The following is a 13666-nucleotide window of genomic DNA, read 5'->3' as shown; positions in this document are numbered from 1 at the left end:
AGCCCCATGCTTCTTAGCATAATTGAGACATGCTCACATGCTCCTTAGTGTAAGGTGTGCAAGGTTAATTCTTGTAACTAAAGTTTCAAAGGTATACAAACTCTAGTGTACTAGCTTATTTCAAACACTTCAATAACTTGAGCAGGTAAAGGCGATCAGACCCATTAAATAGCCTTGGGGCAGCAAGCACACGGCAGTGGAGTTCTCCAGCTGATGTCACAGCTGAGAAAGTGTCTCTTAAATTTTTCAATTCCAACTACAACAGCTCATAATATTGACTCAACCCATTCATGCTTTCTCACATTTTCATTGAACACCAACAGAAGTTTAGTCTATCTTATTTTGCGAGACATGTTTGTTGTGCTTTTTGAAAAAGGTCATAATTTGCATGTTCGTTGCAGTTATACCTAAGCGTTTCTATTTTTTTGTTGTTTGCATGTCTATGTGACTTCTTTTCTTTTGCCATGGTTAAGCATTAAAGTCAATTGTTAGTACTCCATTTGGAGAGGAAAGGGTGCGAGGGTTATTTTCTTGCATTTGGGTATATGACACTATAGCTTACACCTTATATCCCAAATTTATTGGATTCGTGTGCTTATCTAATCATATGTTGAGCAGGAGAGAGAATTCGGCAAGCCAGTGCAAACACATGATGGAAAGAAAAAGAAAAAAAAATACCCGCTCAATAAGGGCAAGTACAAAAGCAAATAACACAATGCCACTGCTAGTATTGCTCACATTCGTCTGTCTTTACCATGCTGTTGCATAGTTATGCCATATCTTAACATTTTCAATTATATCGATTCTTTTGTTTCACCATGGCTTTTGAGTTAAGCTTTCATTGTAGTTATGTTCTGTTTCATACTTAGCAGGCAACAACGTGGAAGCTGTGCAAGTGGCTCAGTCACAGAAGTCTCGCTTCACGCATTTCACAGTGCGGTTGTTTTTAATCTGCAACATTTTATGCGAGGTACCCATTTCACATGTTACAACTACAGCTCGTGGATGTACAGTTACATCAAATCACATGTTATTTGTGCACCTTTAGGCTTCCAGTACGAGATGTACTATGTGGCCGCTGATCACAGAGACATGTCACTCAGGGGTAAAATAGCTCAGATGTCTAGCATGTTTCATGTAGTAATTATATCATACTTTGCTATATAAAGGTATGAGACTTAATGCTACATTGAATTACAAGACGTATATCTACATCTTTCATATGTTATGCACTATGTCTTGGTCGCAAGTTCAATCCATGCGAGAAGTCTCTCTAGGTTTCAAAGCGTGGCCTACTGTGTATTGGAGTACTGCAGGCATTCCTGTTACCTGCTGCAGTGTACGGCTGAGCTGAAGTGATCCAATGGATTGCTCACATGTTCATTGAGCATGCATTCCTTGCGCAGTGTTCGCCAAAGGCCAGTGCCAGACAGGCCAGTACCGCTTCCTGGCCAAGAATGGTGGCTGCGTGTGGGTGCTGACCCAGGCGACCCTCATCTACGAGAACGGCAGCTGCAGCAAGCCACAATGCGTCGTCTGCGTCAATTATGTGCTGAGGCAAGTGTACTCCCTCCCCCCCACTGTTCTTTCTTGGCAGTCGATGGCTGCTTGCATTGTGATGTCACTCAAGGCATCCCTGTTGCCCGCTACAGCCATTGTTGCTCAGAGCTTGCAGCTCTGGAAGGGCCTTGTTGTTTTCATTACGGGTGCTCGTAGTAGTTTCTGCCTGCCCATGCTTGTTGTAAGTGGAACAGATTGCTGTGTGACCTTAATGTCCAAGGGTTAAAGAAGCCTCTCCTCAATTGCTTTCATGGGTGGTGTTACAGCCACAATGTTTAAAATAAGTTATTTTTACGATGCATATTGCAAAGATAGTGCCTCCATTCTCACATTTTTCTTCCCCCCCCCCACCCCCACCCCTCTGTCCTTTCAAATGTAGTTCTGCAAGCGGTCACATTTCCACCCAGTCTTTCTAAACTTGTTTTCAGAGTAGGCTAGACACAAAGTTCTTTTATGCACGGGGATAGCGAACGGGGATAGCCGATATTCTAGTTCACGTTTAAGGGAACAAAATGGAGCTGGGCAGGCCACGTGATGCATAGGATAGATAACCGGTGGACCATTAGTGTTGCAGAATGTAAGCCAAGGGAAGGGGAGCACACTCAAGGTCGGCAAAAAATTAGGTGGGGTGATGAAACTAGGAAATTTGCAGGCGCAAGACAGGGGCTATTTGGGATCGCTGGAATTCAACAAATAAGTACATGCAATTTCCCCTATGCTGTTGTCGGTGTCTTTGTTTGACTAATAACAATCGGTGGCTCGGTTTCATTTCTTATCCTGCATATATATATATATGGGTGGGGTCCAGAAAGCTGGTCCAGAAAGCCAGCCCCCACCCCCCCACCCCCTTTTGGAAATATGAAAACTTTCCGCCTATGCAATGGTACCTACCCCGGCTGATGATGATAATAAAATATTCGCTTAACATTTCTTTTTGTTTGCATGCTGATAATGCTGATATTTAATTCGACAGCAAGGGCTGTTAAAACAGCAAAAGTGAACAATGTTAGCGTTTGATGTAATAGCAAAAAGACAGGTCGCAGGATAGGTAAAGTTATCATGCGACATTAGTAGCTTAAATTTCCATATGTGTGCTTGCATTCAGGTGGAAGCAAGAATTGTGGAGAGTCAAGATGCAGGGAGTTTGGCTGGTTATTTATGCATGATTTAGAGTCCAGCATGTAAAATAAGACAAAGAAGTGTACACCATATGCAAAATTTATGTCTATGGTCAGAGCTTTGTCTTGTGTCATAGTCTTCGATAGTCTATGGCCAAAAGTTGTTTAAAGAGTTTACTCGTCAGTGGAGTAAACTAGCAACGGTGACTCTCTGTTTTCATGCTTCTAGAAATGTAGCACCTGCCATAACCCCACAAAGCCCGCCATATCATTTTTGACAGGTTGAGCATGATACTTCAAAAGTCTGATCTAAGCACGAAAAATCTAATGTAAAGGCTATAGAAGCATTTTTGATAAGCTGATGTGAAGTTTCAGTTCTGGATAGTTTGGAAAATGGATTACTATGTAATTAATTGCTAAAGGAATTACTTTATAACTCGTATAACTTTTTTTTTTTTGTACAGCTATACTCACATGGCCAGAAGTGAAGGTCATCAAGTTGTTCTAATTTTCCTTGTTGTGGAGTGGTGTTTAATGTAATCTCTCTGCACAAGTGCAGCTGAGGGATGTCACGCAATCAGCAGGGCTAGTCCATGCATCAAGTGCCCCTGCTGTTGTTCACGTTCCCTTTCCGCCTTCATCTGCAGTGGTGCCAGCGAGGGGCATGAAGTGCTCGCGGAGCAGCAACTGACCCCCGCTGTGCAGCCGGAGCCGGGGCCAGAGCCCAAGTTGCAGCCACTTCCGTCTGCCCCTGTAGCTCAAGCAGCAGCAGAGGAAGAGGAGGAACAAGAGGAGGAAGAGGAAGAAGAGGAGGAGGAGGGGGAGCCCCTGTGTTTCACCAGCAGCACGAGCAAGATCTTTGCTCCTCTCACAGCGGACATGAGCAAGGGCTTCCTCATATTCCCTGATGAAGAGAGCTCCACCGCAGGTGGGCCTGTGCACCGGCACTTCGCTTCGTTTTGCTCGGTCATCAAGTGGCACCTGATGGCTGCTCGTGTATTAAACCGAAGCTTTCTTTGCCTCTTCCTTCTGCTTTTCTACTGCTGCTGCTGTCTTGCAAGCCGTGTTGGGAGGTGGTTCAGAACATGCATATGCACAGTGGGAGCGGGCCGGAGAGGAACGGTGATACGAGAAACTCATTTGGATGTTTGCATCACGTTGCATGAGCACAAAGTACTCTGGAACTCCCTGGGCGTTGCCGCAATAGCCTCTTGATGGCCGTAGTTATCCGTGACCCCCCGCCAAAGCATTGCAGAAACTGCAGCGCTTACCTTTCTACTAACGTGCAACCGTCCAGAAAGGAGATGGATAGAATGGAGGGGAGGAGTAAAGAGAGCAGGCAGAGAATGGGTAGAAGAATCAGCGCAGCCATGAAATGAGTGAATGACATCCTTGCCACTCTTTGCTCGTAGGTCCCATACATGGGGAGAAGGCGGGAGAGGGAAGGGGTGATGCGAAAAGGCGAGGAAATGCTACTGCTAGACACGACAGTGGTAGCAGACAAATTCGATAAATTTAAGGTCAAGTTACAGTACAGTACATTTCTGCTATTTCTGAACAATAAACACCATATAAATTTGTCAAGTGGACAACTCACACACGGTGTGCAGACTCAAAGCCGTATTAAAGCTTCATAGCATCTAGGCAACACTATGGTCGCAAGTCAAATCAACCCTTCTGTGTCTGCCGTGGTAGTTTTGAGGCTATGGCATAGCGCGAGGTGGCTGATTCGATCCCGATCGTGGCAGCCGCATTTTAATGGGAGCGAAATACAAAAACGCTAGTGCACTTAGATTTAGGTGCATGTTAAAGAACACTAGGGTTGAAGGAAAAAAAAAACAGTCAAAAAACGCAAAGGACAAGAGGAGAGGTTCGCACCACGACGACTGGACTATCAATAGTCCAGTCGTTGTGGTGTGAACCTCTCCTCTTGTCCTTTGTGTTTTTTGACTGGTTTTTTTCAACTATGTACCAACTGGCCCGGATTTCAACCCTTCAACACTAAGATGTCAAAATTAATCCGGAGTCCGCCACCATGGCGTGTCTCATAATCCGATTGTGGTTTTGGCACATACAGCCCCATAATTCAATTAAATGTTTTACACTTCTGCCACAATTAAATGTGCCATGTGAGGTGCTGACAGTGCTAGCCTTCTCATAGGTTATGAACAGTGGCACACAACAATGCCTCAAGCAAACACGTCTGTGTGTTCTGTGTGCTATGCAGACAAACAGCAGTGGTGCACGCAAGGTTTTGGCATGTACAGCCTCATAATTCAATTAAAGTTTAACACTTCTGCCACGGTGCAATCTGCTGTGTGAGACAATGACAGTGCTAACATGCTAGCCTTCTTGGACGTTATGAACCATGGCCTGCAACAATGCCTCAAGCAAACAGGTCTCTCTGTGTGTTCTGTGTGCTACGCAGACAAACAGCAGTGTTGCACGCAAGGGAACATTCACCATCAATTCACCACTCTCTTATTGCACTAAACATTGAAGAAATTAAACATTCGCAGTCAGCATCACCGTTCATTATCGTCAATCAAAGCAAACAGCACAGAAAACTTTGCTTATGTCAATTCCCACAGCGTAGGATCCGCATAACTTTTTTACTGCTTTTAGTGGGTCATGTCAGTGTCATGCAGATGAATCGATAACAATGTCTGAATGAGACTTTATCCAACAATGCCTTGATCTGGCGAGGGCATAGGACAAAGAGGGAAAGAAATGTGTACAACAGCAGTGCTTATCCTGTCGTTTGCGTTTTGTTCGTTCTTTCTTTCTTTCTTTCTTTCTTTCTTTCTTCTTTGCACTGTTGGAATACTGTCAGCGATACCTTATTCCCTCCCTTCAGTAGCATAATATGCTGGACTGTCAATAAATTTTGCATTAATTGCATTAATTTACTCTGAGGTGCTGCAGACTTCATTGAACAAAAGTCACGATGGTACAGATGATGCCTTGTGCATTTTCTAGTGAGTCCTCGTAATTACAGAGTAACTAAACATTGGCTCGGCCTACATTCAGTAATTTTCTGTCTTTCCCCAAAAGAACATGAACCACTGGCTCAAAGCATATGCACAAGTCTTTATTTGCTGCGGTCATTGCAAGAATGGAAAATGCATTTCCTGGCTGTTGGTGCACTGACCAATTTTCCATCACTTATTCACAGACTGCATGCTACCACACTACCTGCCTGACGTAATAGGCCTAAAGAACAAACATGTTTATGTGGTCACAGCAGTCACCCTGGTCTTGTCTAACAGATGCTGAAGCACACCCGCACACAGACAAAAGGTTACAAGAGGTGCCAGTGTGCTTCAAGATCTTTTCAACATGAACATTAAACAACTAGTCCTACTCGCCACCTTGTAACTCTGGTCTTTCTGTATTTCATGTGCAGTGCTGAAAGATGAAGTTGATGACCTGACTCACTTGGCACCACGGGCTGGTGACGACAGCATTCCATTGGAGGGTCTGCCTTCTGGTACGCATTCGCTCCTCACACTGTATTGAAGAACCTGCAGTGAGGATCACACATCTTTTAGCGCAGGCTGCATTTGCAACTAGTTTCGCTTTGTACTGAGAAAAAAAAAAGGGTTCCATCAATGACATTCCATCAATGTGCCGGTAAAGCTGTAAAGGTGAAAACCAAATTAAGGGAAAACATATTGTTTATGCTGAAGTTACTACTACTAGGTAGCCTACTGTTTGTTTCATAAATGTAAATACTCATTCCCATGAAAAATAGTTATAGAAATATGAGTGCAGTTATGCTTCCAATGCGGCAGCTAAACAAGTTTTTTATTATATTCAACGCACTATTCAAGAAAAAGACATTCAACATCCTCACTGCCTCACACAAACAAGCAAAAAATTGAAGTTTGCTTGAAACCTTGTTTCAGTCATCTATCCTTTGTAGTGCATTGCATGTGGGGAACAAATAGCTAGCCTGCTAGTAACTAGTGTTTTTGTACTATGACATCTGTTCCAAGTTCTAGAACCGACCTGATGCGTTGACATTCGCATCTCATACGCAGATGTGCTTGGCGACGCATTTTCCCTGTCGGACATCTATGGCGACGAACCCAAACTGCTGCCAGACTACGCACTGCTTCCTCCTGAGCCCGAGGAAGACTGCCCGCTGGGTCGGAAGGATCCCTTTCTCAGTTACCGCGAGGACAGCGACCCACTGTCATCGCCAGGATCATGTGGCACACCACCGTCTTCGGATGGCGAAGGACGAAGCAGCAGTTGCTCGGATGTTCCCAGCCTTGAAAGCCCTGTGGACCGGTTTGCTGGTCTCGACCTAAAGCCAGAGGGGCATACAGATCTCCAGGTGGGCTGCACAAGTCATTGCGTGTTTGATTCTTTGTTTGCATTGTCATCAGCCAAAAGGGCCATTACCAGAGTGGCAACGCAGGGCATAACAAGAAATGTTTCACTTTCATCTGAAAGTTGCCTTATCACAGTAGACAAAGGTAGTGCACAAACTTTGTGCAAGCAAGGTGGTAAACCCTCACATTGCAAGCCTCCCCTCCTTCCCCTCCTCTTTGAATAAACCAAAGGAGGCATCGCAACAGATGGTAGATCATATAGCAGTGACAGCATAACTAAAGGTCATCAATTGACAGCATGGTGTTGATTTGACCCAAGCAAAAGTGCAGCTGATGTTTCCAGAGTGCTTTATGATCAGTAACTGTTCAGGGCAGGGACTAGGTTGGACTTCCTCTTGGTGCCTGGCAGGGAAAATAAAAGTGTGTGTCTTGCCCTACTGTTGATTTTGTATCTTACCCTACTGCCACTAATTTGTTTTTGTTTTTTCTTCTTTCTTTCTTCACAGGATGATGACTTTGACATGCGAGCGCCATACATCTCTATGACTGGAGATGACTTCCCCCTGCTCAGTCCTCCCGACTCGGTCATGTGGGGACCCCAGGACTCTCCTACTGGAAGCTCCTCCAGTCGGAGCTCTCTCTGCAACAGGTGCGGATACAGCCGAGAACTGTGGTTTAAAGTGTGTGCTGCCATAACCCTGCTGTACCAACGTGGTGTAGTTGCTCTTTCCCTGGACGGAGACACACCCAGATCCGCTGTTTTGTAGCAATGCCGTTTCCGATACTGTTCTCTTTCATGCTTCGTCAGTGGTCAGAGCGATGCTCCACCCGTGCTACCAATGGGATCGGCTGGTCATGGCCAGTGGATGACAAGAGTGGCATAAAATCGAGAGGAAGGCATTGTTTAGCATGCGGTGTGCACCAGCAAGCCCACTATGTATAGCAAATGCCAGCTGCCTTATAAATTGCACCTCCATTTTTATTAACTGGCAGGTTGAAATCCTAGGCTCTGAGCACTTGTTAATAGTGCACCATGACATATGGTAGTGGTTTTCAAAAACACATCCTATACCCTGTAAAGACCAACCTGCCAGGTGTATCTCTAGTTTGCTGACTTTCTGTCAGTGCACTCGTAGTATGACTCTACAGATCCTTGTAGAGTCCACTTGTTGATGTTACGTATCCGAACCTTGAGGCAGGCTTTTGTAGCTTCTATCGCTTCAGCCCTTTCTGCGTACTTGGAGTAAAGAATCTGTGGCCACTGCTTGCAGCCCGACATTCTTCGCCACCTCACCGTCTCCTCCGAGCCCAACATTAGGCTCCCTAGGGCCCAACCCAAAGTCCAGCCTGGCTGCCCTCCTGGTAGCCGAACTCCCACCACCTATAGCGAGGTCACGGGAGTGGACCAAACATCGAGCACGAACGAACCATCCGAGGTCATTAGGAGTCTCTGGGCCACCACGGCAAGACTTGGCAAGGTGAGGGGAGCAACTAAAAATGTACACCTAGTTGTTTAGGCATTTTTCTGTTTTCTGCAAGAAGGTCAATAATTGGAAATCTAAACCATGACTTGCATGGTGCTAACACACTCGAACCTCACTACGACGAACACAGATATGACAAATTATTGTGTATAATGAAGTGAATCTAAAATGCTGTTCACCAATATCACTACAATGAACACTATAAAATTACCAATCCGACTTTAATTTCTCCTGTAGTGGGTGTGGATGTATTTTTTCTTGCAGACTCTCCATCGAGGCATGAAAAACGATTCTAATAGCATTAACACATTTGCTGTGGAAGAGAAACATGGGATGTGCTTCAGTGTGATAATTTGGCAGTCTTGACTGGCTAGTGCGAGCATTTACTTGTTACTGAATTCACTTTGAAGGTAAATTTTTCTCAAAAGATATATATGTATGTCCCTGGAGTATGCACTTGCGTGAGTGATGCATACTGACAGACAAATTAAGTGAAGCTTTAAGTTTAGCCAGCTTGCATTACTGCACTTCTCACGCAGGCATTCATGTAGCAGCAGCAGTCTACCTAATTAGCGAATGTTACGTACAAGCACAACATGTCAGCTTCAGTTTTGTTTCGACAAGAGGACTTTGTAGCTAGAGGTAGGGCTGACAAAGTATCAGAGTATGCTAACATTGATTGTGTGTACATAAAGCATGGACACTTTGTATAAACAGTTATGGCGTAATCTGTGGTAGTTGAAAATGTGCAAGGCTTGTGCGTTGAGAGTGTCTGCAACGTAGACAAGAGAAAGTGCTAACTGGAACCTCACTAGCCTGCATTGCAATGGAGCCTGAGAGTGGACGCGATTTGTGTCACTGTTTTGCAGGTCATCACGCTTGACACATCCACACCATCAGCAGCAAACAGCAGTGCGAAATCACCTGACACGGGGTCTGTCTGCGGCGACTGACTTTCGGCATCATGCGTATGTGACAACAGCGCTGGAGCAGAAGATGGGGATGCCTTCCCCCCCGGACCCACCGCCAAAGCGCAGCTCTACGGAGCAGGCCCTGGGGGCTGGACAGCTGGCCAGCCCCAAGAGGATGCGGGTCGACCTGCGAGGCAAGTGTCCCTCCTTGCCAGAACTTTCTCGTGGGAATTTTGGAACAGAGAAATCAAAACTTGACATGTAATTCACGCTTTAACTTAGTTAATGCATGCCAGGAAGAGAGAGAGAGATTAAGGGTCAACTGCAATGAAATTTCACTTTGGCAATATTGGTTATAAATGAATACAGTTGAATCTTGTTAGTTTGAACACGCTTTATTCGAACTTTCAGTTTTTTCGAGCTGACGCTGTTGTCCCGTCAAAGCAATGAGTATTCCAATGGGCGAAAACGGTCGGTAATTCGAACGCGCAAGCATTTGCTACGATTAATTCGAATGCACTCCGCCCATAGAGGAAAAGCTTAGGAGAGACTTCTCAGTGTCGCGCACGAAGAAAAAAGAAGCCGTGGCGAGAATTTGTGCGCAGGCATGTGCAGGCGCGCATTACCGTTTACTTCTGTTCGTGATGGGTTAGTGACTTCTGTTAGTGTCGCAGCGTCGCCATGTACCCCATAGAGTCAGTGTATATGAACGTCTGAAATTTCGGACGCAAAAAACCTTCGCCGTCCGACTTTCCAGACTTTTTGCCATGACAGCAGTTACGAAACGGCATTCATCGAAGTCACCACCACCGCCATTTTGATTATCGCTCCGCCTCGAGCCGACGGTCTCGCACGCAGATCCGCTGGCAGCCGTAGCCACACCACGGCAACGCTGGGCCTAGCTGCTTCGACGTTTGCACGAGACATTCATTTGAGCAGTTGCTAAGGCGCTGACTTCTACATTTTAATTATATGCGGCCCGGCCTCTGCTACAGTCTCTATTGCTCGCGCCGAAACATCAGTGTCCAAGGTACATCGCCGTAAGTCGCGACAAAGCTATGGTCCGGCACGACTGACTTGGCACGAGTGCCACAGGTGCGAGACAGTCTGTCCGACACAGCGGTCACCAAATGGGGCGTCAGTGCCTGCTGCTTCGCCTATTTCATTGCGCCGACAGCCACCATCTGAGCGCAAACTCGACCCCACTCCGCAATGCCGGCACGCCTAGGGACTAAAGCACACAAAATGCGCCAACAAACCTTCTCCGTAGTGCCTAGGCAGAGTCATATATTCAAGGAGCAAAAGCCCCAAATATTCTCTATCACGCATGCTCTTACTCCTGCCTGAGCCCGGATGGCTGGCGATCCCTCAAATGAACATCTCGTTGACGTTTACTACCAAGCTTCTTGCTGTTCAGTGCCGTGTTCTTCATTGAAACAATTTGCCGCTGTTAGCAATGGCTCCGACTCCGCCTTTGTAATCTTCGCCAATGTCTTTGTCACGGGAAACGTTTCCTTTTATTACATGTTTGCACCCGCCGACTCCTATCACAGTACGAGCACCGATACACCTAATAACTGACTGTAATATGTAAATACGTGTGAATAAATCTTGTGGAACTTCCTACTCATGTGTTAGTTAGCTCCGTGTGCATGTGCCGCTGCAGGTAAGTCTTCCATTCAATTAGCTTCCTTCAATTCAAACTTTTAGTTCGAACAAATTTTCAGGCCCCTTCAAGCTCAAATTATCGACATCCGACTGTAGTATCATTGAGGTAGTCTTGGCAAAGGTGCAGGGCCCAATTTTCTCATTAACAGCTATTAAGTAGTTAGTACCTAAGTAGGTGTGTGCATCTGGTGGTCAGCAGCTCCAGCGCAAATCCTCAGACCATGGCCTCCAAGATATCTCTTGCTGTGGTGATACTGTTAACCCTTTCGCTGTCGGACCTTTCTGGCCGTGACGCACCCCCAGTGTCGGCTTGGTTTCAGGGAACGAGCATAACAGGGAATGAACATAGCAATTTATTTTTGATTATGATTGGTATACAAATAACGTAGTTAGGGTGGCACCCTAACGTAGTCAATGTTATATGCACATTTCAGTGTTCTGCAGCTGCTGTTAGTAAACATCATCATCATCATCAGCCTGACTATAAAATCCGTTCAACATCCGAATCTGACGATGCGGAACCCTCTTCCTCGCATGCGACTCTGTCCGAGTCCGAGCATCGGCTCGTATTCTAAGTCGGAATTGAGCCACCGCACCAATGAGCAGACGAAGGTCCCGCGCGCTCAGCCATCCGAAAGTAACCGCGCGCTGGGAGGATGTGCTTTCAGTCGCCCGCACAACGGAGAGAAATGGGACGTTGCGTGATCAAGAAGACAGAGGGAGATGGAAAAAGGCTAAACAAAGTTCGAAGGGCTTTACGTTTACTGCTGCAAGCCGGAAGCGAGGGTTCGGCGAGAGAGCGAAAGCAGCAATCGAGTCACTCTTTTCGAAGAGGCAACGGCACGTGCGCCTGAACTTGACGCGGCGTAGCAGACACACCAACAGAAGAAAAATAAAAACCTTCAAACCAGCGGAGATGGCAGAACAACCCTTGAACCCATAACCACACGCGCGCGACGCATGATCCAGCGAACGCGGAGCCACCGCGCCACTCAGCAAAGAGAAAGTGGGGAGTGGCAGTCGCACCGTGCTCTTCAATACATGGGTTAACACAGGTCGGGGAGAATATACGAACTTGTAGAAAGAGTCAACAGATGGCGTGGCCAATTCAGGTGCGCCAGCTTTGCGCTCAGGCGCAAAATTTTGAACGCACGATAGAGAATGTACCGGTACATCAGTGACACCGTGGGGGGGAAGCGCGATGACGTACCGGTACGTCCGTGACAGCGAAAGGGTTAAATGACTTTTCTAACCACTCGGCACCTTTGTCTTTCCTTTTTTAATCATTGGTGTAGAGTGACTTATCGTGCCTCACAACCTGTTCCTTTCTTACTTTTATTCTTTTTTTCTATCTTTATTGTAGTGTCTTTTCTTTTTAGCACTTTTAGCATTGAGAAATTTTAACATTGGGCATTGAGGCTTCTTTTACGAGGGGATTGTGCCACGTACCATCATCTATGAGCATTCTGCACTGAGTGGCATATGCTTGCCAAAGAGAACTTTCATCTGGTGTTCGTAAAGACACTTGTTCCAAGCTGTTCCTGTGTACTTGCGGCAGTATCATCCACCCACTTGCTCAAGTATATCGCTCACGAAAGAGAGAACACGTAGCCTGTAATTAATTAGGCAGACTGCACATAACGTCGATTAAAATTTGCATAGTGTCCATAATTTTCAGTCTTTATGGCCCCTTGTTTCACAATATGTGGGGCTGTGACCTTAAGCATGATAATTTTGTGTCATAGCTAACCTTCGTTTGCCTAACTACTATACTACTCGAGCTTAGGTAGCTGGTCTACACCCTCTTGCTAGGAATGCACTGTATTTGCTTCCTTCCTGAAGCCTCTATAATATGGGTTTTTCATTTCAGGCTTGCAGCTCCAGAACAAAGACAGCGTGCTGCTTAACTTGCTGGTAAATGGAGAAGACGCCTGCCATGGATACCTGTGCCAAACCTTGCGCTATGACAAGGTCAGTCCTCGACTGCTTGGCAATCATTCCACATTCAAATGCCGCATTCGGTCACCTGGGCCTTCTCCAGCTGCCTGGCTATTCATGAAGTGTGTGCATATTAGTGTTTGCAAAGGCACAAATTGAGAATTAACAGTCACTGAGACACATTGGTGTTCAAGCGAAGTCCAGAAACAAGCACTGCTTCTGTAAACATTTGTTTGGTCTTATGACAGAGGTTGTCATGTTGTGCAAAGGGGGGCATCAGTGGCAATGCACGCAATGCAGCGAGTGACAGTTGGTCAAAAGCACGATGATCCTCCACTCCGCATGGAAGATGCTATGGCTGTGTTCTTCAACTCTCTCACACGATGCAGACGATGCTCTGGAGTCAGATCGCCAATAAACATAGCTTTATTAGCACATGATAGCACACCAGAGTATGACAGTCGTGGCTTGTGGACAAAGGCTCTTGCGAGACCAATCGAGTAAACGTGACCGCTTTGCTAAGCTAAATGGGTAGCGATTCACTAAGCTCGAGTTGGCAAATGACTGTCGTAACGCATGAGCTGGGGATGAGGCATTGAAACGCAGCACCTCGATACCCACAGTGACTTTTTTTCTGCATAGACAAC

The 13666-nt window shown here is 46.0% G+C and overlaps 1 protein-coding gene across 2 annotated transcripts in view; it reads left to right on the top strand.

Moving 5' to 3' along the window:
• LOC126533476 (hypoxia-inducible factor 1-alpha-like) overlaps positions 1–13666 on the top strand; it is a 236005-nt gene that overhangs the window by 215920 nt on the left and 6419 nt on the right. For both annotated transcript variants that reach the window (XM_050180648.3, XM_055071933.2), the window contains exons 7-14: positions 1407–1557; positions 3326–3606; positions 6085–6168; positions 6722–7020; positions 7525–7667; positions 8290–8496; positions 9372–9607; positions 12952–13052. In XM_050180648.3, coding sequence (XP_050036605.1) covers positions 1407–1557; positions 3326–3606; positions 6085–6168; positions 6722–7020; positions 7525–7667; positions 8290–8496; positions 9372–9607; positions 12952–13052 — 1502 coding nt within the window. The remainder of the gene's footprint in view (positions 1–1406; positions 1558–3325; positions 3607–6084; positions 6169–6721; positions 7021–7524; positions 7668–8289; positions 8497–9371; positions 9608–12951; positions 13053–13666) is intronic.

The sequence above is a fragment of the Dermacentor andersoni genome, chromosome 7, assembly GCF_023375885.2.
Source record: "Dermacentor andersoni chromosome 7, qqDerAnde1_hic_scaffold, whole genome shotgun sequence".
In the NCBI taxonomy this organism is placed as follows: Eukaryota; Metazoa; Arthropoda; class Arachnida; order Ixodida; family Ixodidae; genus Dermacentor; species Dermacentor andersoni.
The sequence above is the reverse complement of the archived record's forward strand: the minus strand, read 5'-3'. Positions and strand labels throughout refer to the sequence as shown.